The 24,142-nt window shown below is 42.1% G+C and overlaps 2 protein-coding genes across 5 annotated transcripts in view; one reads left to right on the forward strand and one right to left on the reverse strand.

Moving 5' to 3' along the window:
• Positions 1-23,290, reverse strand: part of HELZ (helicase with zinc finger) — a 177,272-nt gene extending 153,982 nt beyond the window's left edge. For 2 of the 4 annotated variants that reach the window (XM_023212003.3, XM_023212006.3), the window contains exons 1-3: positions 23,235-23,290; positions 21,875-21,930; positions 17,004-17,060 (exon numbers count right to left, since the gene is read on the reverse strand). The gene's annotated coding sequence lies outside the window, so the exon portion shown is untranslated. Of the gene's footprint in view, positions 1-16,801; positions 16,939-17,003; positions 17,061-21,874; positions 21,931-23,234 lie in introns of those variants that run through there. The other 2 variants (XM_023212004.2, XM_023212005.2) reach the window with 2 other exon arrangements.
• On the forward strand, positions 22,695-23,893 carry LOC111542560 (translation initiation factor IF-2-like). The gene is made up of 3 exons (XM_023212092.2): positions 22,695-22,788; positions 22,975-23,295; positions 23,620-23,893. Exons 1-3 carry the CDS (start codon positions 22,695-22,697, stop codon positions 23,877-23,879), a joined length of 675 nt encoding a protein of 224 aa, XP_023067860.2. The 3' UTR covers positions 23,880-23,893.
• Positions 23,894-24,142: the final 249 nt, after the last annotated feature.

Raw genomic sequence — 24,142 nt, forward strand, 5'->3', positions numbered from 1 at the left:
CTTATGATATAGCCCAGATATAAAATATCAACACTATTAACATTTGGGCTTAATAATTTTTTGTTGTGGGCCGTTCTGTGCACTGTAGGTTACTTAGCAATCATGATCCCTAGTCCCTACCAGCTGATGCCAGCAGCACATCCCCTGACTTGTGACAACCAAATATGTCTCCAGGAAACATCTGTAGAGGGTAAAATCAGTTCTAGTTGAGAACTACTAACACAGACAAGTACACACTGCTTGCCAGATAACAGCAACACAAGATTCATAAGTCCATGGATACCAGAGGCCCTAGAATTAGCAAATCTTCCCTACAGAACTCCCAGCTCACATTGAGACAAATAATACAAAAAGAAGTAGTAAGAAAACAAAGCTAATAACGTACCAGCTAAAAGCTTTCTTAGGAATGAGTAGCACAGTGATCCAGAGCACAGACTAGGAGCCAAAGGACCTGTGTTCAGAATTCACCAGCTGCACCACTCTCCAACTGCATGGCCTGAGGCAAGTGGGTTTACATGGATTATTTCAACTTGCTCACCTCTAAACTGGGAACACAACTAATACCTACCTCCTAGGGTTACTGTAAGGATTAAGTGAAATCATACCTATAAAGTACTTAAAAGAATGCCTGGGACATAAGTGCTCAATAAGTGTTAGCTATTATTATGTCCCTAAAATTCCTTATTTTCACTTTATATAAAGCTTTTTTTGGGGGGGGGTGGACAGAGTCTCGCTCTGCAGCCCATGCTGGAGTGTAGTGGTGCAATCATAGCTCCTGTAGCTTCACACTTCGGAATGATCCTCCTGCCTCAGCCTCCAGAGAAGCTGGGACTACCGGTGCATGCCACCACAACTGGCTGATTTTTTTATTATTTTTTCGTAGAGACAGGGTCTCACTGTGTTGCCTAAACTAGTCTTAAACTCTTGGCCTCAAAAGATCATCCCGCCTTGGCCTCCCAAGTGCTGGGATTACAGGCGTGAGCCACCACACCCAGCCTATATAAAGCTGAAATCACTTTACTGATCTCAACATACAATAGAGTACAAACAATAAAGTATTATTCTATGTAATTACTTTACCTACTTGACAGAGGAATTATTTTCACCTATTTTCTCCATCTCAATACACCGGTAATGATTACGCAAAGAACAGCCATTGGAGAAATAAGTATATCTGCAAGTCACTGATAAGGATTAGCTAAACCCTAAATCTGGCTATGAGGGATGATCACAAAGACTACTATCAACATTGATCCCCAAGCATATTAGTCAGAGAGATCTTGATAACATTAATATATAAGTAGAGATTAAGGGCAGAATTATGAATTTCAGGAGCTTTGAGAGGAAATGACTCAATTTATGACCCAGGTACCTTCCTCAGAAGTGAGTATCTACCCCGATTACCTTTGTTAATCAGGTCCTGATACCTAGTTTCCAAGGTCTACCTGAATCACAGTAGGGTCACCTAGCTGTAGTGTGGAACTCAATCCAATGCATGCTCCGTTCAGCTGTTTTTTCGAGTTTTTCAGAAAACAGCATGACCTTACTGTTCCCACTCCTTCTGAAGAAGCTAAAGTGGTTTATCAAGCATAAAAGCAAAACTGTCTGTCAAAGTCAAAATGAGAAAACATCTCAGGCCATGCTAAAATGAACTATGGATAATACACAGTGAGAGATCTAGAAGTACTTCTAAACAAGGCCAGCTCCCAGATACACTTCAAGAGTGTAGCTGACACCCCTGTCTAGGACATATCGATACATCTGTATCTATTGTATGTGATCCTGCTACCTGAACCTAACAGCCAGATTCAAGGGCAGATACTAAGTTGGGTCTCTAAGGATTTTTCCCATGGGGACAGAGTGGCCCAGGGAATGGAAGTCACTGAAGCTGAGTCACATTAAGCACACTAATGTAGGAAGAAGCATCACATTCGCCCATTGCTGAGGTCCACCCCATCTGTCTTGACTCTTTCTCTTCCTGTTAAAAATTATCCAAACTTGGCTGGGCGTGGAGGCTGACGCCTGTAAACCCAGCCCTTTGGGAGGCAGAGGCGGGTGGATCACAAGATCAGGAGATCAAGACCATCCTGGCTAACACAGTGAAACCCTGTCTGTACTAAAAATACAAAAAATTAGCCGAGTGTGGTGGCACGTGCCTGTAGTCCCAGCTACTCAGGAGGCTGAAGCAGGAGAACTGCTTAAACCCAGGAGGCGTAGGTTGCAGAGAGCTGAGATTGCACCTTTGCACTCCAGGCTGGGCGACAGAGCAAGACTCCTTCTCAAAGAAAAAAACACTATCCAAACTTCTATCAAAAGAACATAAAACACTAATTTCCTGCAAACTCCTTTCCCTGTGAGAAACACTGACTTGGAAGATGTGACTTCATAAGCAAGAAAGCTGAAATCAGAAACCAGCACTCTAATCCAAATCCACTAACTCCTCTGATCTGCTGCTGACCTATAAAAAGAGACTAATACCATGCAATGAACATTAGTTGTTTTGCCACCAAATACCCATTCCCTTTCCTGGTAATAAAAGCCCACAATTTTCCTCTGAGAATTCACCTCCCCCCATCTCTCAGACCATGTGGTTCCTGAAGAGCATCCACCAGGATGTGCGGTGGCATGTGACACTAACTGGCCAATACGAGCCTCACAGTCCTGAACACAGGGATTGGCTCAGGGTAGGACATATGACCCTGTAAGAGCCAATGAGACACCACGAGACTTGCTGAGGCTTCTGGGAAGGAAACTGATACTCCTTCCAGCTGAATCTAAATTCTGAGAAGCTACAGGTGGTTGAATATACCGCAGCCATTTTTCTTACAGTGTCAGTAACTGAAGTCTATACAAGAAAAAGCAGAGCTGATTCACAGGGAGAAACTGAGTCCCGAAGATATCACCTGATCCCTGAATCCAGCTCTGGCTAGCTGTGCCTGGACTTCGAAGTTAGGTAAGCCAAGAAACTTTTTTCCAGCTGAAGTCAGTTTAGGTTGGTATTTCAGGCAGTTGGAACCAAGACAGTCTTAACTTAGATAATTTGATCAGTACCAAAATGAGCTGATAATTGTCTTGTAAAACAGTGTATACACGATTATTAATAACAATGATCATGTCATTTATTACTAATAACAGTAAGTATAAAGAGAAAAAATAAGTGAGTATGGGAGACAAACGGCTTAGTGTGATATATGATTCTTCTGTGTCTTAAAAATATAAGCCTAGCTTTCCATGCCCACACTGCTCACGCAAACACGGTAAACGTTGCTAAAATCCACCAGACTTTCTGTAAGAAGTAGGGCAAGCACCAACCCCACAAAGTGACACAGTACAAGAAGGGCAAGTATTCTCTGTATGCCCAGGGAAAGCGGCGTTATGACAGGAAACAAAGTGGCTATGGTCGAAAAACTAAGCCGATCTTCCAGAAAAAGGCTAAAACTACAAAAAAGACTGTGCTACGACTTGAGTGTGTTGAGCCCAAACAGATCTAAGAGAATGCTGGCTATTAAAAACATCTAAACATTTTGAACTGGAAGGAGATAAGAAGAGAAAGGGTCAAATGATCCAGTTCTACGTGTCTTTTATTATGAAGACAACAAAATCTTGAGTTTATGTTCAAAAAATATTATATATACATATATAAGCCCAAAGTATTTGTTTTAACAACTTAAAGTTACTTCAGTAATAACAACAAGCTTTTACTGAATGTTCATTGTCGATTACATGTACATAATCTAATTTAATCCTCACAATGACCCTATAAAGTAGATATTAGAATTGTTATTATCATCATTCCCATTCACAGATGAGGAAACTGAGGCACAGTTACACTGTAAACTCTCCCAGTTACACTGTAAACGACAGAAGCAGGATTCAAGTCAAGGCAGTCCAACAACTCCTACTTTTAGCCATGACACTGATTCTGAGCCCACAAGCAACTAAGGTTCTAATGGTATTCCAATGAAGTAAAAACTCAAAGTCCAGCACTCCCAAAGCACCAAATGTGAGAGTAAAATATCATCTTTTAATTCTGAAACAGAGTTAACATAGTTCTGCATCATAAAAAGTATGTCTGTGTTAATAACCACAACGTTAGTGATTACCATTTCAAAAAATGTAAACACACACACACACACACACACACACACACACCCCTAAGCCAATTATCTCCTTGGTTAAGCAAAAGTCCTATGTGTCTCAAGATGAAGGAGTGTATTAATTAGTACCATCTTTCCATAAAATGGTAACATTTGCATCCTTCCACAAAAGTCAACTTTCAGAGAGTATCCAATCCCTAAGTTACTTTTTACCACTTTTATAAAACAGAAACTTGTTCTAAAATTGATTCATCTTACCACAATCTGACAAAACAGAAAAACTGATAAATTTTACCAAAATTAAACATTTTTGTACTATGAAAGACACTGTTAAAAGAATGAAAGACAAGCTAGAGACTGGGAGAAATTTTGTGCAAATCACTTATCTGAAAAAGGATTCAGGTCTGAACATATAAAGAACCCCCAGCCGGGTGTGGTGGCTCACACCTGTAATCCCAGCACTGTGCAGGTGAATCACCAGGTCAAGAGATCAAGACCATCCTGGCCAACATGGTGAAACCCCATCTCTCCTAAAAATACAAAAATTATCTGGGCATGGTGGTGTGTACCTGTAATCCCAGTTACTTGGGAGGCTGAGGCAGAAGAATCACTTGAACACAGGAGGCAGAGGTTGCAGTGAGCCGAGATCGCACCACTGCACTCCAGCCTGGCGACAGGGCAAGACCCCATCTCAAAAAAAAAAAAAAAAGAAGAAGAAAAAAAAAAGAACTCCCAACAGTCAACAAAAAAACAAACAAAATCTGGGCAAAAGATTTCAGCAGATACTCCGCAAAGAGGATATAAGGATAACAAACAAGCACATAAAAGGATGTTCAATGTTATTAACCATTAGGGAAATGCAAAACTAAAGCCATGATTAGATACACTACCTACCTATTAGAATGGCTAAATTAAAAATAATTGATAACACCAAGTGATGTACAGTAATTGGAACCCTTATACATTGCTAGTAGGAATATAAAATGATTTAGCCACTCTGGAAAAAGGGTTTGCAGATTCTTATAAAATCAAATACACACACTACACTATATGACCCAGCAATCCCCTTTGCCCCTCAGATACCACAGAGAAATGAAAACTATGTTCACACAAAGATCTGAACACAAATGTTCATAACAGCTCTACTCATAATTGCTAAAAAGTGGAAACAACTCAAACGTCCTTTAATGAGTGAAGAAACAGATCTCTTTGTGATATAAAACTACTCAGCAATAAAAAAGGAACAAGCATTCAATATATGCAATAACATGAAATAATCTCAAAAACATTATGTCACATAAAAGACCCCAGTCTCAAAAGCTGACATATTGCATGATTCCATTTATACAATCTTATTCTCAAAAAGATGAAACTTAAAAATGAAGAACAGATCAGTGGTTGCGAGCAGGTATAGGTTGGGTAGGGGTAACTATGAAAGAATAGCATGAGGAGTTTTTAGGGTGATGACACTGCCCTGTATCCTGACTGGGTGCACATGTGTTAAATTAGTAAAACTGTATAACAAAAAACATCAATTTTACTGCATGTTAATTTTTATGATAATATTGTAAAAATTATTTTTAAAATATGAATCTGAAAGTCACATTTGACTTTTTTTTTTTTTTTGAGACGGAGTCTCGCTCTGTCTCCCAGGTCGGAGTGCAGTGGCGTGACCTCAGCTCACTGCAACCTCCGCCTCCCGGGTTCAAGCAATTCTCCTGCCTCAGCCTCCCCAGTAGCTGGGACTACAGGCGCACACCACCACACCTAGCTAATTTTTATATTTTTAGTAGAGAAAGGTTTCACCATGTTGGCCAGGATGGTCTCGATCTCTTGACTCGGGATCCACCCGCCTCGGCCTCCCAAAGTGCTGGGATTACAGGCGTGAGCCACTGCACCTGACCGAAATGATTTTTTAAAACTAAAAAGAAGGAGATACAGCGGGATAAGTGTGCTACGAATAAACAGAAAACCCATGCACTTCCCTTCCTGCATATGTAGGTTTTAGAGGCAAGAATGGAGCCTCAGAAAGAACCTCTCCAAAAGGAACAATGATTGAGCTCACTTGGCAAAAAATGTAGAATACTTCTGAAGAATTCCATCATAGCTAGATGGCTGGTCCAGAACCAAAAGTAAATGCTGGAAGAAAAACAAAATCAATCTTTCCACTCCAAACCTCTGTCTGTGACAGTAAGAAGAACCACCAGACCACCTTGAAATCAAGTCATGAAATATAATTTCATTTTAAAAATCAGTTATATTCCTCAAATTAACTTCTCTTGTTAATGTAGTTATAGTCTTCTTTGATCTCAAAAAACCAAATCCTTTGTTAACAGAGAGCCTTTAAGCAAAAGTAAACTGACCAAATAGCAAGAGACCACAGCAGAAACTAAAATTTCTTCTATCTAAACTCAAGATGATTTCTGCATCTCTGTCTTATACATTTGCCTATTAGAAAAAATATATGCATCTACCACATAATTAACTTAGGTGCAATGAATTAGACTGCATTTCTAAAGGTTTTAGAAGACTGACGAGTTAACGTTAAACATCATCACTATCTCCTTTGACAGAAATTACTAACACCCGTAATTGGTTCTTAATCAGACCCCAAGATATCTTTACTTATTAGACTATATAAACAATAAAACTTAAAGGACAAATATAATAAAATGCACATTTCATTATACAACAAAACAAAAATTTAAATCAGAAGAATTGCTAGAAAAAACTGGATATCCACATTTCTTAAGTTAGTTATTTGCCATTAATTCTTCTAATTGTTTTCCTTGTGGAAATCTGGTTACTAACGTGAAACTAGAAAGTAAATACACTTTGGGAGGCCCAGGCAGGCAGACTGCTGAGCTTAGGAGTTCGAGCCGAGCCAGGACAACATGGCGAAACCCCGCCTCTACCACAAATACAAAAAATTAGCTGGGAGCGGTGGCCCACACCTGTAGTCCCAGCTACTTGGAAGCTGAGACACGAGAATCACTTGAACCCTGGAGGCAGAGGTTGCAGTGAGCAGAGTCAGCAGAGATCATGCCACTGAACTTCAGCCAGGATGATAGAGTGAGACTTTGTCTCAAAAAAAAATATTTTTTATTGTGACAAAAGAAAGAAAAGTCAAATTGATACATCATTATTACTACTATAATTATCATTATTATTATTATTATTAGAGACAGAGTTTCACTCTTGTTGTCCAGGCTGGAGTGCAATAGCGTGATCTCGTGATCTCGGCTCACTGCAACCTCTACCTCCTGGGTTCAAGAGATTCTCCTGCCTCAGCCACCCGGGTAGCTGGGATTACAGGCATGCACCACCACACCTAGCTAATTTTGTATTTTTAGTAGAGATGGGGTTTCTCCATATTGGTCAGGTTGGTCTCAAACTCCCGACCTCAGGTAATCTGCCCGCCTCAGACTCCCAAAGTGCTGGGATTACAGGCATGAGCCACTGCACCCAGCTGATACATTATTAAAATAACCCAAGTGAAGAGGAAGGAAGCCTATCAGAATGTGCCCCTTTCCCCACTAAGCAGCAAGGCCTTGGTGAGCCAGTGTGGCTAAGGTGTATCATGCTTCCACATGGAGAAAAAGTATTACTTTAGAGATGGCACAGTAACTCTGAAATGCCCATAAAATAATGTCAAAGCTCATTAACAGATATCAGGCCACTGCCAATCTGGCTACAACCTAACTTGCCCATTACCCCAACACAGGTCCCAAGTACATAGTCAGGCCTCTGAGATACTGATAACATTGTCCCCTCTGTCCAGAACATCCTTTCCTTGCCTCTCTCTGGACCTAAATCTACCCAGATTTTAACAAATGCTTCAAGATCTACTTCTCTAAGATGCTCTCCTCCCAAAACTAAAATAGCATTACTTCCTATAGAATTAATTGGCCTCTGAATCATCTATTATCTTGAATTAAATGTATTGTGTAAAATGATTTATCTGCCCAACACAACTATCTTATAAATTAGAGTCCATTTTACACCATTTTTATACCCATGACAACCATTCAATTCACTAAAACCATTCCATAAATAATTAAATTTCCCAAAGATGACCTAAAATAGCCTAAATGCCAAGCATACCAAGAACTGTCCTATACCAAATTCAGTTCTCATTAGCATGTCAAGTCACAAAGAGGCATGTTGTATTACCTTTGTTCATCTGCATTTTTCCAAAACTGGAATCTATATGGTCCTATAGTATACACAGGCAAAATATTCTGCAAAGTAGTTTTACTCATTGTACTGTGCTTAATATTCAGTCAGACTTGCATTTTTCGCTAAAACATGAAATCACTGAGTATGCAAGAAGCATTAGAAGAGAGACTAAGCCTACAGAGAAGAAAACTAAAAACTAAGATCATCAACCATGGTCTATTTTGAACAATCACTTTCATAAAGAGGTAAATTCTCTTAAATTTCAGAATAAATGGAATTTAGTAAACTGTTTAAAATACATAAAATAAATATTTTGATGGGTCTTCTGCCATCTGTTTTAGTGACTGAGATAAACTGAATTTTCTAAAAATTATATCAACAGCTAAAATTGAGATTTTTTTTTCTATCTATTACTTTGATTTTTCCTGATCCATTTTTCAGGATTTCCAGCAATTCTGGAACTTCAAGAATTCCAAATTATTTCTTGAAGAGTTTGAGCCTCTTCCCAAATCACTTAACATGCTTTTAATTTAAAAGATATGAAGAAACAAAAAAGCCACACTTATGAAGCAAGCAAGGCAGGGCACAGTGGCTCATGCCTGTAATCCCAGTACTTTGGGAGGCTGAGGTGGGCGGATCACGAGGTCAAGAGATGGAGACCATCCTGGCCAACATGGTGAAACCCTGTCTCTACCAAAAACACAAAAATTAGCCGGGGTTGGTAGCACATTCCTATAATCCCAGCTACTTGGAAGGCTGAGGCAGGAGAATCACTTGAACCTGGGAAGCAGAGGTTGCAGTGAGCTAAGATAGCGGCATTGCACTTCAGCCTGGCGGCAGAGTGTGACTCCATTACAAAAAAAAAAAAAAAAAAAAAAGCAAGCAAGCAAATTATACTAAAAGACTGACTTCTAGAAAAGGTTACTGCTTGCCAAGAAAATTATATTACTATAAAACACTGTCTATTCTTTTTATTTCTTGATTTTCCCTTCCAGATTATCTGTGTAGACACAGAATCATATTACTACCACCACCACTACTATCACAGTCCCTTAAAAGCCATCTTCAATTTACCAACAGATTATGTTCTAATGTTGTATTTTCACATCAGACTTTAAAACTCAGAACAGAGTTTTCTATACAATGTTAACAATAAGGTTACTGGGAAGATTTGAAGTGACAAAAGCAAGTTATAAAATAATATATATGGTATAATCCCATTTTGTAAGTAAAAACAAACATTATAAAATAATTGTCATCTCATTTTTGTAAAACATGTTAAGTATTGAATATTTTGCATAAGAAAATCAGGAAGAATGAGAAACAGTCTAATCATGAAGAAAATATCAGAGAATCCCAAACTGAGGACCATTCTATTAAATATCTAAATAGTACTCCTGAAAACTGTCATGAAAAACAAAGTCTGAGAAGCTATCACAGCCGAAAAAAGACTAAGACAAAATCACTACATTCATTGCAGGATTCTGGATAGATTCTGGAACAGAAAAAGGACATTAGTGGGAAAACTGGTGAAATCCAAATAAAGTCTAAAAATTAGTTAATAGAAATGTACCAACAATGGTTTCAAACATGCCATGGAAACTTAAGACATTAACAATGGGGGAAACTGGGTAAAGAGGTTATGAGAACTCTGACCTACACGTCTAACTTTTCTGTAAATCTAAAAGTATTCCAAAATTAAAAGCTTATTACAGGCTGGGTGCAGTGGCTCACCCCTGTGATCCCAGCACTTTAGGAGGCCGAGACGGGTGGATCACTTGAGATCAGGAGTTCAAGCCCAGCCTGGCTGACATGGTGAAACCCTGTCTCTACTAAAAATACAAAAATTAGCCAGGCGTGGTGGCAGGTGCCTGTAATCCCAGCTACTCAGGAGGCTGAGGCAGGAGAATTGCTTGAACTCGGAACTCATGAGGGGGAGGTTGCAGTGAGCCGAGATTACAGTGTACTCCAGCCTGCAACAAAGAGTGAGACCCCATCTCAAAAAAAAAAAAAACTTTACTACAAAAATAAAAGTGGGTATCTCCGGGTGATGCCATTACAGCTTTTTTATTCATCTGTATTTTATAATTTTTTTTTTCAAGATGGAGTCTCGCTCTGCCACCCAGGCTAGAGTACAGTGGCGCAATCTCAGCTCACTGCAACCTCCATCTCCCAGATTCAAGCGATTCTCCTGCCTCAGCCTCCCGAGTAGCTGGGATTACAGGCATGCACCACCATGCCAGGCTATGCCCGGCTAATTTTTGTATTTTTAGTAGAGACAGGGTTTCACCATGTTGGCCAGGTCGGTCTCGAACTCTTGACCTCGTGATCTGCCCGCCTTGGCCTCCCAAAATATCGGGATTACAGGCGTGAGCCACTGTGCCTGGCATTGTATTTTATAATTTTTAACAAGCAGCAAGTTTTCGCTGTCATGGAAAACGAAAAGATTTAGTCCCAGAAGACTTAATTTGCCCAAAGACACAAAATTGAGGCAGCATAGGAATTCTGGAATTAATCCTCTTTCTCTTTACTCTAGACCCCATGCAGAGACCTAAGAACATATCCTATTAAACTTTTTGACTCTCCATATTTGCTAATACACAAAATTTAAGGTCACCAAATTACTTTTGCTTCACCATTTGCTTCACTGTAATTGATGCAGAGGGAGGAAACAGATGAAACAACACACAGAGCGGTTGAAGGTGGACAGTGGGTACACGGGCATTGATTACACTCTTCTTTCTACTTTTGTATGTCTGAAAATGTCCATAATAAAAAACTTTTAATTAAAAAATAACCAGCCTGGGCTGAGCATGGTGGCTCATGCCTGTAATCCCAGCACTTTGGGAGGCCAAGGTGGGTGGATCACTTGAGTTCAGGAGTTCGAGACCAGCCTAGTCAACTGAGTGAAACCCTGTCTCTACTAAAAATACAAAAATTAGCTGGGCATGGTGGCACATGACTGTAATCCCAGCTACTGGGAAGGCTGAGGCAGGAGAATTGCTTGAACCCAGGAAGCAGAGGTTGCAGTGAGTCGAGAATACACCATTGCACTCCAGCCTGGGCAAAGAAGCGAGATCCTGTCTCAAAAAACATTAAAAAAAATAACCAGCCTGGCCAACATGGTGAAACCCCAAATCCACTAAAAATGCAAAAATTAGCTGGGTGTGGTAGCACACCCCTGTGATCCCAGCTACTTGGGAAGCTGAGGTAGGAGAATCACTTGAACTTGGGAGGCAGAGGCTGCAGTGAGCTGAGATTGCACCACTGCACTCCAGCCTGGGTGACAGAGCGAGACCCCATCTCAAAAAAATAAAAATAAAAATAAAAAAAGAAAATAGGCCAGGCGCGGTGGCTCAAGCCTGTAATCCCAGTACTTTGGGAGGCCGAGACGGGCGGATCACGAGGTCAGGAGATCGAGACCATCCTGGCTAACATGGTGAAACCCCGTCTCTACTAAAAAATACAAAAAACTAGCCGGGCGAGGTGGCGGGCGTCTGTAGTCCCAGCTACTCGGGAGGCTGAGGCAGGAGAATGGCGTGAACCCGGGAGGCAGAGCTTGCAGTGAGCTGAGATTGCGCCACTGCACTCCAGACTGGGAGACAGCAAGACTCCGCCTCAAAAAAAAAGAAAGAAAGAAAGAAAACAAAAAAAAAACAGCGATACAGAATTAACTGTTCCCACCCTACCCCATCTAATTGGTCACCACATCTCTCCATTTAACCTCCAAAATAACTCTTGAATCCTTTCCATGGCCACCAACTCAATTCAGGCTCCTATCGCCCTCCCTTAGACTACTACGAACCCAACTAAAGGCCCTGTCTCTCAATTCTCTTCCCTACAATCCATCATACTCATCCTTACTCTAACATTCAAGAAACACCAAGGCCAAGCGTGGTGGCTCAGGTCTGTAATCCCAGCACTTTGGGAGGCCAAGTGCTTCAGGCCAGGAGTTCAAGATAGCCTGGGGAACACAGCATCCCCTAACTTTATAAAAAATAAAAATAAGAAAAAGTTAAACATTAAAAAAAAGAACTCCCCAAAACCCAGTCCTCATCTATTGGCTTTACCTTCCATTATGTTCCTTTATGTATCATAGGACCCAGGAAACTTGAATATGCAATTTCCTGACACCCACATTTCTGATATAACCCCCAGACTTCCCTCCAGAATGCCCTTTTCCCTTTGCTTCTCGGCTTCCTGGTAGTGTGATTTAAATGCCACCTCTTCAGTTGAAGCGTTCCCTGATATTCCCAAGGAGGTAGTATCGCTCCCTCCACTTAATCCCAAAGGACCTTGTATGGCCCCCTTCAATGGCTCCTATTAGTCCTTTCATTTGTGGGTGCCCCGTTCTCTCTACAGATAATTCGTTCCTTGTCAACAGAACAATGTTTCCTTTATCTCTGGATCCCTCAGAACAGAGCTTCTCAAAGGGTGTGCCATGGCACACTGGTAAGCCCTGAATGAGTTAAAGATGGCCTAGACAGTTGTGGTCTTCTCAGCAATCCAAGCAGCCACAGAGAGACAACAGAAGGCCAGGCATGGTGGCTCACGCCTGTAATCCCAGCACTTTGGGAGGCCGAAGTGGGTGGATCATGAGGTCAGGAGTTCAAGACCAGCCTGAACAACACTGGTGAAACCCCGCCTCTACTAAAAATACAAAAAATAGCAGTGCATGGTAGTGCGAGTCTGTAATCCCAGATACTCAGGAGGCTGAGGCAGCAGAATCACTTGAACCAGTGAGGCAGAGGTTGCAGTGAGTCGAGATCATGTCACTGCACTCCAGCCTGGGCAACAGAGCGAGACTCCATCTCAAAAAAAAAAAAAAAAAAGGAGAGACAACAGAAGCCAGAACCCACAAATGGTCAAGCCTCAAGCAGTGTCCTGCTTCAACCCAGCACATGCCATCACAAGAACTCAAGAACCACTCAGAGGTCACAGTGATACAAAGGGGCTCACAACGGATGCCTAATAAATACTTGCTGAACTGAATCCTGGAATAATCCATCTGTTTCCCTTCAACCACGTTTCCCAAGATTATTTACCATTTCGACCATACTCTCTTATAAACAATTTTTACTGACCATGTTATACCAGCTTTACCAAAGCCTACAATAGTTAACTGCATAATACAGCAACAGATATCAACAAACAATTCACCATAAAGAGGTAAATTCCACATTATATAACAAATAAATGAAAGTGCCATTTTACACTACTAAATTCACAAAAACTTCTGAGGAAAAAATGGTTTTCTGTACTACTTATGGTAAAACAGGTGTATCCATCTCTCTTAGGAGCACAAACTAGTATAACACCCTTGAAAACAGTAGGACAATATATGTGAAGAGCCATAAAAACATTGATACCCTTGAACATAATAATAGACTCCAAAATTTATCCTTAAGATATCATTAGAAAAAATACGCCGGGCGCAGTGGCTCAAGCCTGTAATCCCAGCACTTTGGAAGGCCAAGACGGGTGGATCATGAGGTCAGGAGATCAAGACCTTCCTGGCTAACATGGTGGAACCCCGTCTCTACTAAAAAATACAAAACACTAGCCAGGCAAGGTGGCGGGCGCCTGTAGTCCCAGCTACTCGGGAGGCTGAGGCAGGAGAATGGCCTAAACCCGGGAGGCGGAGCTTGCAGTGAGCTGAGATCCGGCCACTGCACTCCAGCCCGGGCGACAGAGCGAGACTCCGTCTCAAAAAAAAAAAAAAAAAAAAGAAAAGAAAAAAATGCAACAATATCTACAATGATGTAGATTAAAGTGTTAACTGAAAACCAGCCAGACAGCAGTATAAATACTTAACATAAAAAGACTTAGGTAAATTGTAGCATGACTTGATGAAATTATTTTTGCAGCCTTTCAATATATAAAGTTAAATTATAAAATCTGTAAGATGTTAATGTTTCATGCTATAGCAAGTTTTTAAAAATCAAACTATAATGTATCATAATTTAAAATGAATTTTAAAAATGTATATTTTGAAATGAAATGCCAAAAAGAAAATCAATTGTCTTAGGATAATAACCCAACATTTAACAATTTATTTAATATCAATTTATTCAACATTAAGTAATAAAGTTCTACACTACTGAGGAAACAAAGGGGTTCCAGGAAACAAGCTTGATAAAGTCTCAAAAGGACCACCCCTCCCTTCTACTGCTCACTTTGGCCTTGACTGGGTGTTTTCACACTCTCCTTGGTCATGATGACCTATAACTAACCCAAACCCAAATTTTCAAAGACCAGCCAACTGCCTCAGTTGGTCCTCTGACCATCCCTATGAACCAGTGGGAGACACATCACGCAAAAAGAGCAAACATCAAGAAACAAAGAACCTGGCCAGGCGCAGCGGCTCACACCTGTAATCCCAGCACTTTGGGAGGCCAAGGCGGGTAGATCACCTGAGGTCAGGAGTTCGAGACCAGTCTGACTAACATGGCAAAGTCTCAGCTACTAGGGAGGCTGAGGCAAGAGAATCGCTTGAACCCAGGAGGCAGAGGTGGCAGTGAGCCGAGATCCCACCAGTACACTCCAGCCTGGGTGACAGAGTGAGACTCTGTCTTGAAAAAAAAATTTTTTTATTTATTAGTTTAACATTTATTTATTGCTTTAACAATTTACTTCTTTATTACTTTAACCAATCAGCAAGTACTCAGCCCAAGTTTCACTGTAAACCCTAAAAATATACCGTATTGGCACACTAAAATCTCTGGGATTCTCAAGGCCAACTTGCTGACTTAGCAGTGAACTGTATCAGTTAAAAGGCAGTGTGGACTCAGACAAATCAAAGAACCAGGGGCCAGGAGACCTGAGAACAATTAAAAGCAAAATGTAGATAGTTTTTTTTTTAACGACAAAAAACACAAAGCTAAAAAGTCTAGCTTAAACCAGATGAGTAAAAAAAATTAGCTGGAGATACTCTTTTAAGTCTTACACAGCCAGAGTGCAAAAGGGAGGATGGAAAGTCATTTTATTAAGAGCTGAAGCTAGCAGGGCACAGTGGCTCACATATGTAATCCCAGCACTTTGAGAGGCCAAGGCGGGTGGATCACTTGAGGTCAGGAGTTCGAGACCAGCATGAACAACATGGTGAAACCCCATGTCTAGTAAAAATATAAAATTACTCAGGCGTGGTGGCGCACACCTATAGTCTCAGCTACTTGGGAGGCTGAGGCAGGAGAACCGCTTGAACCCAAGAGGCAGAGGTTACAGTGAGCTGAGATTGCCCCACTGCACTCCAGCCTCGGCAACGAGAGTGAGACTCCGTCTCAAAAAAAAAAAAAAGAGCTGAAGCGTTCTGCAGATGAAGACATCTCACAAAAGACAAGTATTGAAAATTCATGGCCAGGTATGGTGGCTCACACCTGTAATCCCAGCACTTTGACAGGCTGAGGCAGGTGGATCATGAGGTCGGGAGTTCGAGACCGGCCTGGCCAACACAGTGAAACCCCACCTTTACTAAAAATACAAAAAAATTAGCCAGGTGTGGAGGTGGGCGCCTGTAATTCCAGCTACTTGGGAGGCTAAGGTAAGGAGAATCTCTTGAAACCTGGGAGGCAGAGGTTGCAGTGAGCTGAGATTGTGCCACTGCACTCCAGCCTGGGTGACAGTGCCAAGACTCCGTCTCTCAAAAAAAAAAAAAAAAAGAAAGAAAATTAATTAAAAAATAATTTTAGACCGGGTGCGGTGGCTCACGCCTGTGATCCTGGCACTTTGGGAGGCCGAGGTGGATAGATCACCTGAGGTCAGGAGTTTGAGGCCAGTCTGGCCAAAATGGTGAAATCCTGTCCCTACTAAAAATACAAAAATTAGCTGGGCGTGGTGGTAAGCACCTGCAATCCCAGCTACACGGGAGGCTGAGGCAGGAGAATCACTTGAACCCAGGAGGCAGAGGTTGCAGTGAACTGAGATCGTGCCATTGCACTCCAGCCTGGGTGACAAGAGTGAAACTCCATCTCAAAAATAATAATAATAATAATTTTAACTCTGATGCTCAAAAGGAAAGCATTAAAAGCCTTCTAATTTATTTCTGTAGTATCACCATTTCCTAAGTATAATAATGAAAGATGAAGATACCTTAGCTGACCGAGAAAATTAAATACTGTGAAATAATAAATACTCAAGACTTAACTGTTTTTAATTAACAGGCATTGTAGTAAAAGGTAAATAATCTGAAAGACTAATAGTATCAATAGAGGTAGTACAACAACTAGGAAAAAAAGTTCAACCTTTTGTTTCTATTGATATGTTTGTTCTCAGTATTTAGATCCTCAAAACTGCAGATATATATAATCATTCATGACACTACGTAAACATCAGATAACAGGAAAACAATTCAATACTTAACCAAGTTCATTGGAGAACAAAGTAATCGCCACTGAAGAATGTTGACACAAAAACTGAAGGACCTCTCCAGTTCCAATAGCACACAGATAGGCTGAGCCCCTATGCAGTTACTCATCTGAACAGAAGTGGAAGATTAACCTACCCTCACTCTTTTCACACACACTAACCTGACAAGGCAGCAGGCAGTCTCTTGGGAGCTTGTTCATCATTCAGTCTGTTCCAGAAGTAACCGATTCCGTTAGGATCTGTGCCTTCAGGTTACCACCGTTTCACTACAGCCCTGTATCACTTCACCCTTGTCCCACCTTATTCTTTCAGGCATTATAAAATTCTTGTTTTCTAAATAAATTTCTCCTAAACCTTACTCACCTGCAGTTCACTGCACTGGGTATCACCCAAATAGCCCATCAGAGCTCTTTATAATTTCTGAAAGACAAAGAAGAAAGTTTTTTTAATACATAGTAGAAAACACCATTCACCAAGGTATCAGTTCCAAAGCATTTGTATGCAATACTCCCCAGCATATGGTCTTTTGGTCCACACTAGTTCAATAAAATGTAGCATGACCAGCACTGGACCAAGAGTCTTGAGATAAGCCTCCAAAGATTAAAAACAAGCTTGGTTTAATGTTGCTACTACTGAGCTGTGTGACCTTGAGCAATTCATTTAATTTCTTCAGGCCTAATTTCCTTACCTGGAAAATAAGTCACTCAGACTAGCTAGAGAAAGAAGAGCACAGGCTTTCCAGAAAGAACACCGGCTCCACTACTTTACTGGTCTCATGACATTACGTTAGTTGAGTCACACTTAAGCCTGAATTTCTTCCTTTGTAAAATGGAAATAACTATCTCGTGAGTTGCTATGAGAATTAAAGGAGATGATGAGTTATAAAAAGCCTATAGTAAATATACTGTGCATATATCTTAAAATTCAACAGATGGTAATTCATTACTACCGTTAACCCCCACCAGCCCTAACATTACATGAATTAAATTCACGCATATTTCTTTTAAAAGATCAACAAATAGGCCGGGCGCGGTGGCTCAAGCCTGTAATCCCAGCACTTTGGGAGGCCGAGACGGGTGGATCACAAGGTCAGGAGATCGAGACCATCCTGGCTAACACGGTGAAACCCCGTCTCTACTAAAAAATACAAAAAACTAGCCGGGCGAGGTGACGGGCGCGTGTAGTCCCAGCTACTCGGAGGCTGAGGCAGGAGAATGGCGTAAACCCGGGAGGCGGAGCTTGCAGTGAGCTGAGAACCGGCCACTGCACTCCAGCCTGGGCGACAGAGCAAGACTCCGTCTCAAAAAAAAAAAAGATCAACAAATCAAAACTTTACCAACCTGACTAAAGAATTAACTATTTTCATGTTTCACAATTCAAATTACAGTTATCCTAAGCTGATGGTAGTTTATCATTATTACTTATCACAGAAAATAAGAACAGAATAGTCTTTGCACAACATCCAAACTCTGGTTCAATGACCATGCCTTTTCTGACTTCTCACTCTACTTCCACACTGCCAGAATATCTCAGGAATAGAGAGGTCTTCCAAAAGCTAAATGACACCCAGCTGTTTACCAGATTCAGCTCAGGGGAGCAGGACGAGAGACGGAGGAAGAACAGAGGCTTTTCTCTTTTTTTAACCTTTTTTACTTTACGTACTTAAGTACTGCTCAAATTTGTTTACCATAAGCATACAGGAGTTTTGCATAAAAGTAAATAAGTTTTTAAAACTATATTAGTTAAACACATTGCCTACTGACAGGAAGCTCGCGTTACAGGATATTTTCATCACAACAAAGATAATTTCTGCAGAAGGAAGCAAAAAGGCAAATTCAGATGTGCCAAGAACACCTAAAATATGGCACAGAAATGACAAAAATCACAAACATTCACACTTCAGAACAGTTCAGTCAACAAAGATGCCATGCATTCTTTGAAGAACCTGACAATGAATCAAGTTGTTTTTTGTTCAAGGCAAGAGGTATGTATACACTTTGCTTTACCAAACAACTTCCTGCTCTTACTTGGAGAAACTGACCCAGCACGATTCGCAAGAGTAAACAAGTCCGTGTGACTGTTGGTATTAGATAAAAAACTTTCCATTTCTTTTAAATAATTAAAAGTTGACCAAAGTAGTTATTACATGTATATATAAATAAAATTCTTCCTGTTATATCTACAGTGGTCTTTTAAAAAGAGGAATATTAACTTCTAATAGATTCAAGATTACCCAAAACTATTATCCCAGCCACCTTCAAAGCAATAAACTATCATGCTATATGCTGCTTCTAGCCAATGCTACAGAAGTAACCCTGACTGTACTCATCAACTGAAATGAATGGCAAGATGGTATGTATGGCATACTCTCTACTTGTATCACTTTTCTTCTGGAAAACATTTCAAAACATTACGTAGAAATCCAATTACATCTGCTTACATCTGCATGTACATTCACCTGTTTCTGAAAATTAAACCTAAATATTTGCTTATAATTTTTTTAAGTAGTTCCTCCCCATCTCTTGGATAACTATTGTTGGTAAACTTGGCCCGAAATCTTCTATACATTTGAAACAACAGGCAAAGGTCCTTATTTCTTGTATGGGGCCTGTATTTGGATCTTAGGGTCTCTGAGACAATTAAAGACTAATCTACATTCAATATTAATGCCAAGCCTACTGCTTAAACAGAAAACACATGCATCTGTCAGATCTGGGCTGCTTATTTGTAGGTCCCTCTGCACACTATTCCTAGCCTTTCATGAATATGCTGTAGATTTTTTTAATTACAAGAGGCCCTTTGCAAGTAAAAATTACTTTTCCTGTTGTTTTGGCATCACTCCTCTTTCAGTGAAAACTGGACAGTCTATAAATACATACCAACTTTAAGACAATGCATTTTAATATCTATGGCATTAGAAAATAAAACTTCTTGTTAACAAATGCAATAATCAAGCTTACCAGCTAATAGAAAGGTACTTACTCCCAAAAACTACAGCCTTACCTAAAAATAGTGTCCTAGCTTCCCAGCCAAAAGGACAGACTAAAAAAGCTATGTCTTTATTCAGCTCAGAGACACAGACTTCTACCTCACCACAACCTTCAATACTATGGCATTTCCCATTTTAGAATACTCTGTGTAACAAGTTGTTCAGTGGCCAACCACTAACTTCACTTTGAAATGAATACTAACACTTCACATAGTCTACATGTGTGAGAACTGTGGAAAATGTCTTGACACAATTCAGGTCAAACAACACTGGCCACACGAGATTACCTAATTCTAAATATTCCATTTTAGACTACAAACAAACATCTCCATAGGCAAAAAGCAGACCACTGGCTCCTTTCCACAAAGTTATCTGTAGGTTTCAAAAAATAAGATAAGGCCAGGCATGGTGGCTCACGCCTGTAATCCCAGCACTTTGGGAAGCCAAGGCGGGTGGATCACCTGAGGTCAGGAGATCAAAACCAGCCTGACCAACATGGTGAAACCCTCTGTCTACTAAAAATACAACATTAGCCGGGTGTGGTGGCACATGCCTATAACCCCTACTCGGGAAGCTGAGGCAGGAGAATCGCTTGAACCTGGGAGGTAGAGGTTGCAGTGAGCTGAGATCACACCATTGCACTCCAGCCTGGGCAACAAGAGTGAAACTATGTGTTAAAAAAAAAAAAAAAAGGCCGGGCGCAGTGGCTCAAGCCTGTAATCCCAGCACTTTGGGAGGCCGAGACGGGCGGATCACGAGGTCAGGAGATCGAGACCATCCTGGCTAACATGGTGAAACCCCGTCTCTACTAAAAAATACAAAAAACTAGCCGGACGAGGTGGCGGGCGCCTGTAGTCCCAGCTACTCAGGAGGCTGAGGCAGGAGAATGGCGTGAACCCAAAAGGCAGAGCTTGCAGTGAGCTGAGATCCGGCCACTGCACTCCAGTTTGGGCGACAGAACGAGACTCCGTCTCAAAAAAAAAAATCTATCTATATATAAAATCATAGATATATATAAAATGATAGATATACATAAAATCTATATATATAAAAACATATAAAGTTCAAATTGGGAGGTCTAAGGCAGGACTATGCCTCCATCTGCAAAATAAAAATAAATTTAAAAATCCATATTTGCTCTGCCAAAAACAAAAATTACATGAAATAAACATAAGCACTGCTGAGTTTCAAATACAAGAAAATGTGATATGTGCATTTACAAAAGATCTTGGTTTATGTCTACCTTCCTCTCCTTTTATTTTTTTAAGGCAAAATGTCAATTACATGCCTCAATCTAGAAAAAAAAAAAAGGACAGCTTATTCTTCTTAAACAGATGTTGTGATAGACATGAAAAATTTGTGAGAGGATTTCACAATCCAGAGGCCCAGATGTGTGGAGAGAGAGAGAAAAAAAAAAAACCTACAGTAACCAATAGACCACAATTACTTATGTTTTTCTAAAAAAAAATTAGTAAAATATTTTAAGATGAGAAAACTGCTTGTGAAAAATGTTAAAGCAGCAAACTTCTCTTCCTCTCTGTAGCACAGAAAACTATTCACTAACACTGTATCAATAATATTCTTTAAATCCAAAGCATTACAAATTAGATTAAATAAAGCAGTCTGAATTCACACACCATGTGTGGTCAGGACATAATGACAAACTAGTCTTATCCCTAATAAGCTAAACAGATCTCATCACTATCATCTTTATTTCAAAATAATCATTAAAGAGAAAAGTACTACTCCATTTTTCAGAAAATAAAAGCAGGAGTGACTGACCTGCCTAATTCTTTCCAACGGAAAGAGCATACTTTACAAGAGTCCCACAAACCAGGTACACACAAAATCCATATACATAATCACCAGTACTAAACGTACAGTAGGTGATAGACACCAAAATACAAATAAAATTAAGACATCCAAGTAAAGTTACGCAAGAAAATTTGAATAGGCAAACTATAATTATCCCTGGTGAAGATACTGATCAAGAATAGCTGCAAGTAACATTTGGCTCTAAGTTAAGTACCACTATGTTTGAGTATGTTGGAGCAACTGAAAAGATTGGTACATTCAACATATTTCTCCTTTCTAAATCTAGCCCTGCCCATAGACCCATTTGACTGAGTGATATATTTGGAAAACAAAGATGGCCCCATCAAATTACTCAGTTTCAGCCCTACTCTTAGACGTTGATTAAAATAAAGAAGGAAAAAAAGGAAATTATTTTCAACTGCAGTCTCACCTTACACATCTCACCAGCACTGTAGTTCATTAGTGATCAATTACTTCATCCAATTCCTGAGGCAAATAGAAAAGATGTGTCTATACAACACCAGTAACAGACATTATCAGCAGCAAACATTTTATCAGCCTGAAGTGAAAGGGCAACCACATTTAAAATGGAAAAAGTTACAAAAAATGGTACAGTGCGCAGCTTTGCAATGAGTCTGTTTTTTGACCTTAAAACATTTCCTTTCAGTAAGATAAAAGAATAGATTATACAATGCTCTTAAAACTCAAAAACATAACAAAGTCATCTTTTTCAACACGGGCTGACCTTACTTTCAAAAACAGAAAGAAATGAAGGAGAGGAAATTTAGTTAATATGAGTTTGAGAGCAAAATTAAGAACAAACTATGCAAGACAGACAACTCCTCCCTCCTTCCTCCGCTCCAGGAATCCACTGTCTCTGTGAAGTTACACTTCTTATTATATTAATGATTTGCCTGAAAAGTGTTAAGTTATGAGGCAGAAGGAATGACAATTTTTGAATTGCAAACAAAACCTGAAGATCCCGATCCAAGAACAATCAGAGGACCCTGGCTTCCAGCCCTGTCTGAAGAATTCTCAGCAAAGGCGAGGGTGCAGAAGGCTCCAATAATTTGGGGGAGAAGAATCAAAGTTCCCTAGGTAAGACTGCAGTCTGTGAGCCCTTGAAAAGGGTACTGGAGTACTCTCAAGGAATCTCCAGGAAAAGAGAGCCTATCTTTATTTTTGTTGATGTGCTTGTGGGCCAAAGAGCATTTCCGAGGAGGGGGCGGGGAAAGGGGGGAAGAAAGTGAATGTCGGGCCGAGAGCCCTCCGCGGGGGAGGGAGGGGGCGCACCCCTGACCCACTTTTCCCGACGCCCCTGCTCCAGCCCCCGCCCCACCCGGTGTAAGTCCGAGCCCTGAGGGGGGACATCGAGCGGGGCGTGGGAGGCCCGCACACTCCCCACCCCCAGCCGCGACCCGGAGGAGGGGAACGTGCCGGGAGGCTCGAGACCCCTCCCAGAGTGCCCCGGGCCGGAGAAACCTCCCGCTGGCTCCCGGGCCAGGCGTGCAAGGCCTCCTCTCCGGCCAGGGCCCAGGGCGCCGCGGGCCCCAGCGGAGGGGAAGGGGACTAAGTGGGGAAGAAGCTGTAAACAGCCCCAGCGTCCGGGCCTCGCCTCGAAGAGCCCCGCTTTCCAGGCCCCGCCGCGGGCCACCCCGGCCCCCAGCCCGCCCCGGGGCCGCCGCGCCCGGGGTCCGGGACACCGGAGGGGAGTCGGGTCCCCTCCCCGGAGAGCTCCGGGAGCTCGCGGAGCGGCCCCAGGAGCAGAGAAGGGGGAAGTCAGGACTTACCTGTCATTACTTTCTACGCCATCTTGGATCCACTTGTCAACGTCCCCACAAAGCATTATGGGTAAGAAAGAGCCTTTAAAGTGACTCCCCCCGGCCCCCGACTCCCGCCTCCCGCCGCCGGCACCGCCCCCTCCGGCCGCGCCTCCCGCCCGGAAAGTTGCCCCGGGTGGACCGCCGACCCCGGCGCCCGCAGCTGGTCCCCTCCCCTCCCCCGGGCTGACGGCATTGAAAATTCACCCGCATTTTTAAAACGTGGCTTTGGGGTTTTCTCTTTTTCTCCTGCCCCGGCCTCCCTGCCCCCACGCCCGCTCCTCTTGCCCCGCCGCGCTCCTGCCCGGGCAGGCGCCCCGCGTCTGCATTGAATCAGCCCGAGGTTTCCTTGCAGCAGGCGACGCGGAGCTGCTCGCGGATTTATTTGTGCGCGTGGATGTGAGCCTTTCTGCTCCTGCGGCCGCGCTTCCAGGAAGCCAGCGAGAGGCCGGGGTCGCCTTCAGGGCCCGGCAGACCAGCTCCGCACCCGCCGCCCGGAGAGGTGCCTCTGCCCTAGGAAACCGCCCCGGGGCCGTCGGGCTCCGGGAACTGGGAGGACGCCGTGTCCCCGAGTCCACCAGCGTCGAAGCACGATTTAAAAAAAAAAAAAAATGAGCCAAATGCAACTTTTTACCCCTTGTTTACTCTGCCTCCCGCGGTCTCCTCCTCCCGGCGGGTAACGTGATCCGCGACCCTCTAGGTGGGGACCCCTCCCCTAGGAATGTGGCTCCGGGCTCTGCGGATCCAGCCTGGGAGCGTCCGGGCTGCGGACTGTGACTCCGGGGCAGGTAATCCGGGGCGCGGGCTGCAGGCGGGGCGGGGCGCGGAGGCAGCCAGGGCACGGGGGAGGGTCCCGGGCGGAGAGCAGGGTGCGCTGG

Source organism: Piliocolobus tephrosceles, chromosome 16 (assembly GCF_002776525.5).
Source record: "Piliocolobus tephrosceles isolate RC106 chromosome 16, ASM277652v3, whole genome shotgun sequence".
NCBI classification, from domain to species: domain Eukaryota; kingdom Metazoa; phylum Chordata; class Mammalia; order Primates; family Cercopithecidae; genus Piliocolobus; species Piliocolobus tephrosceles.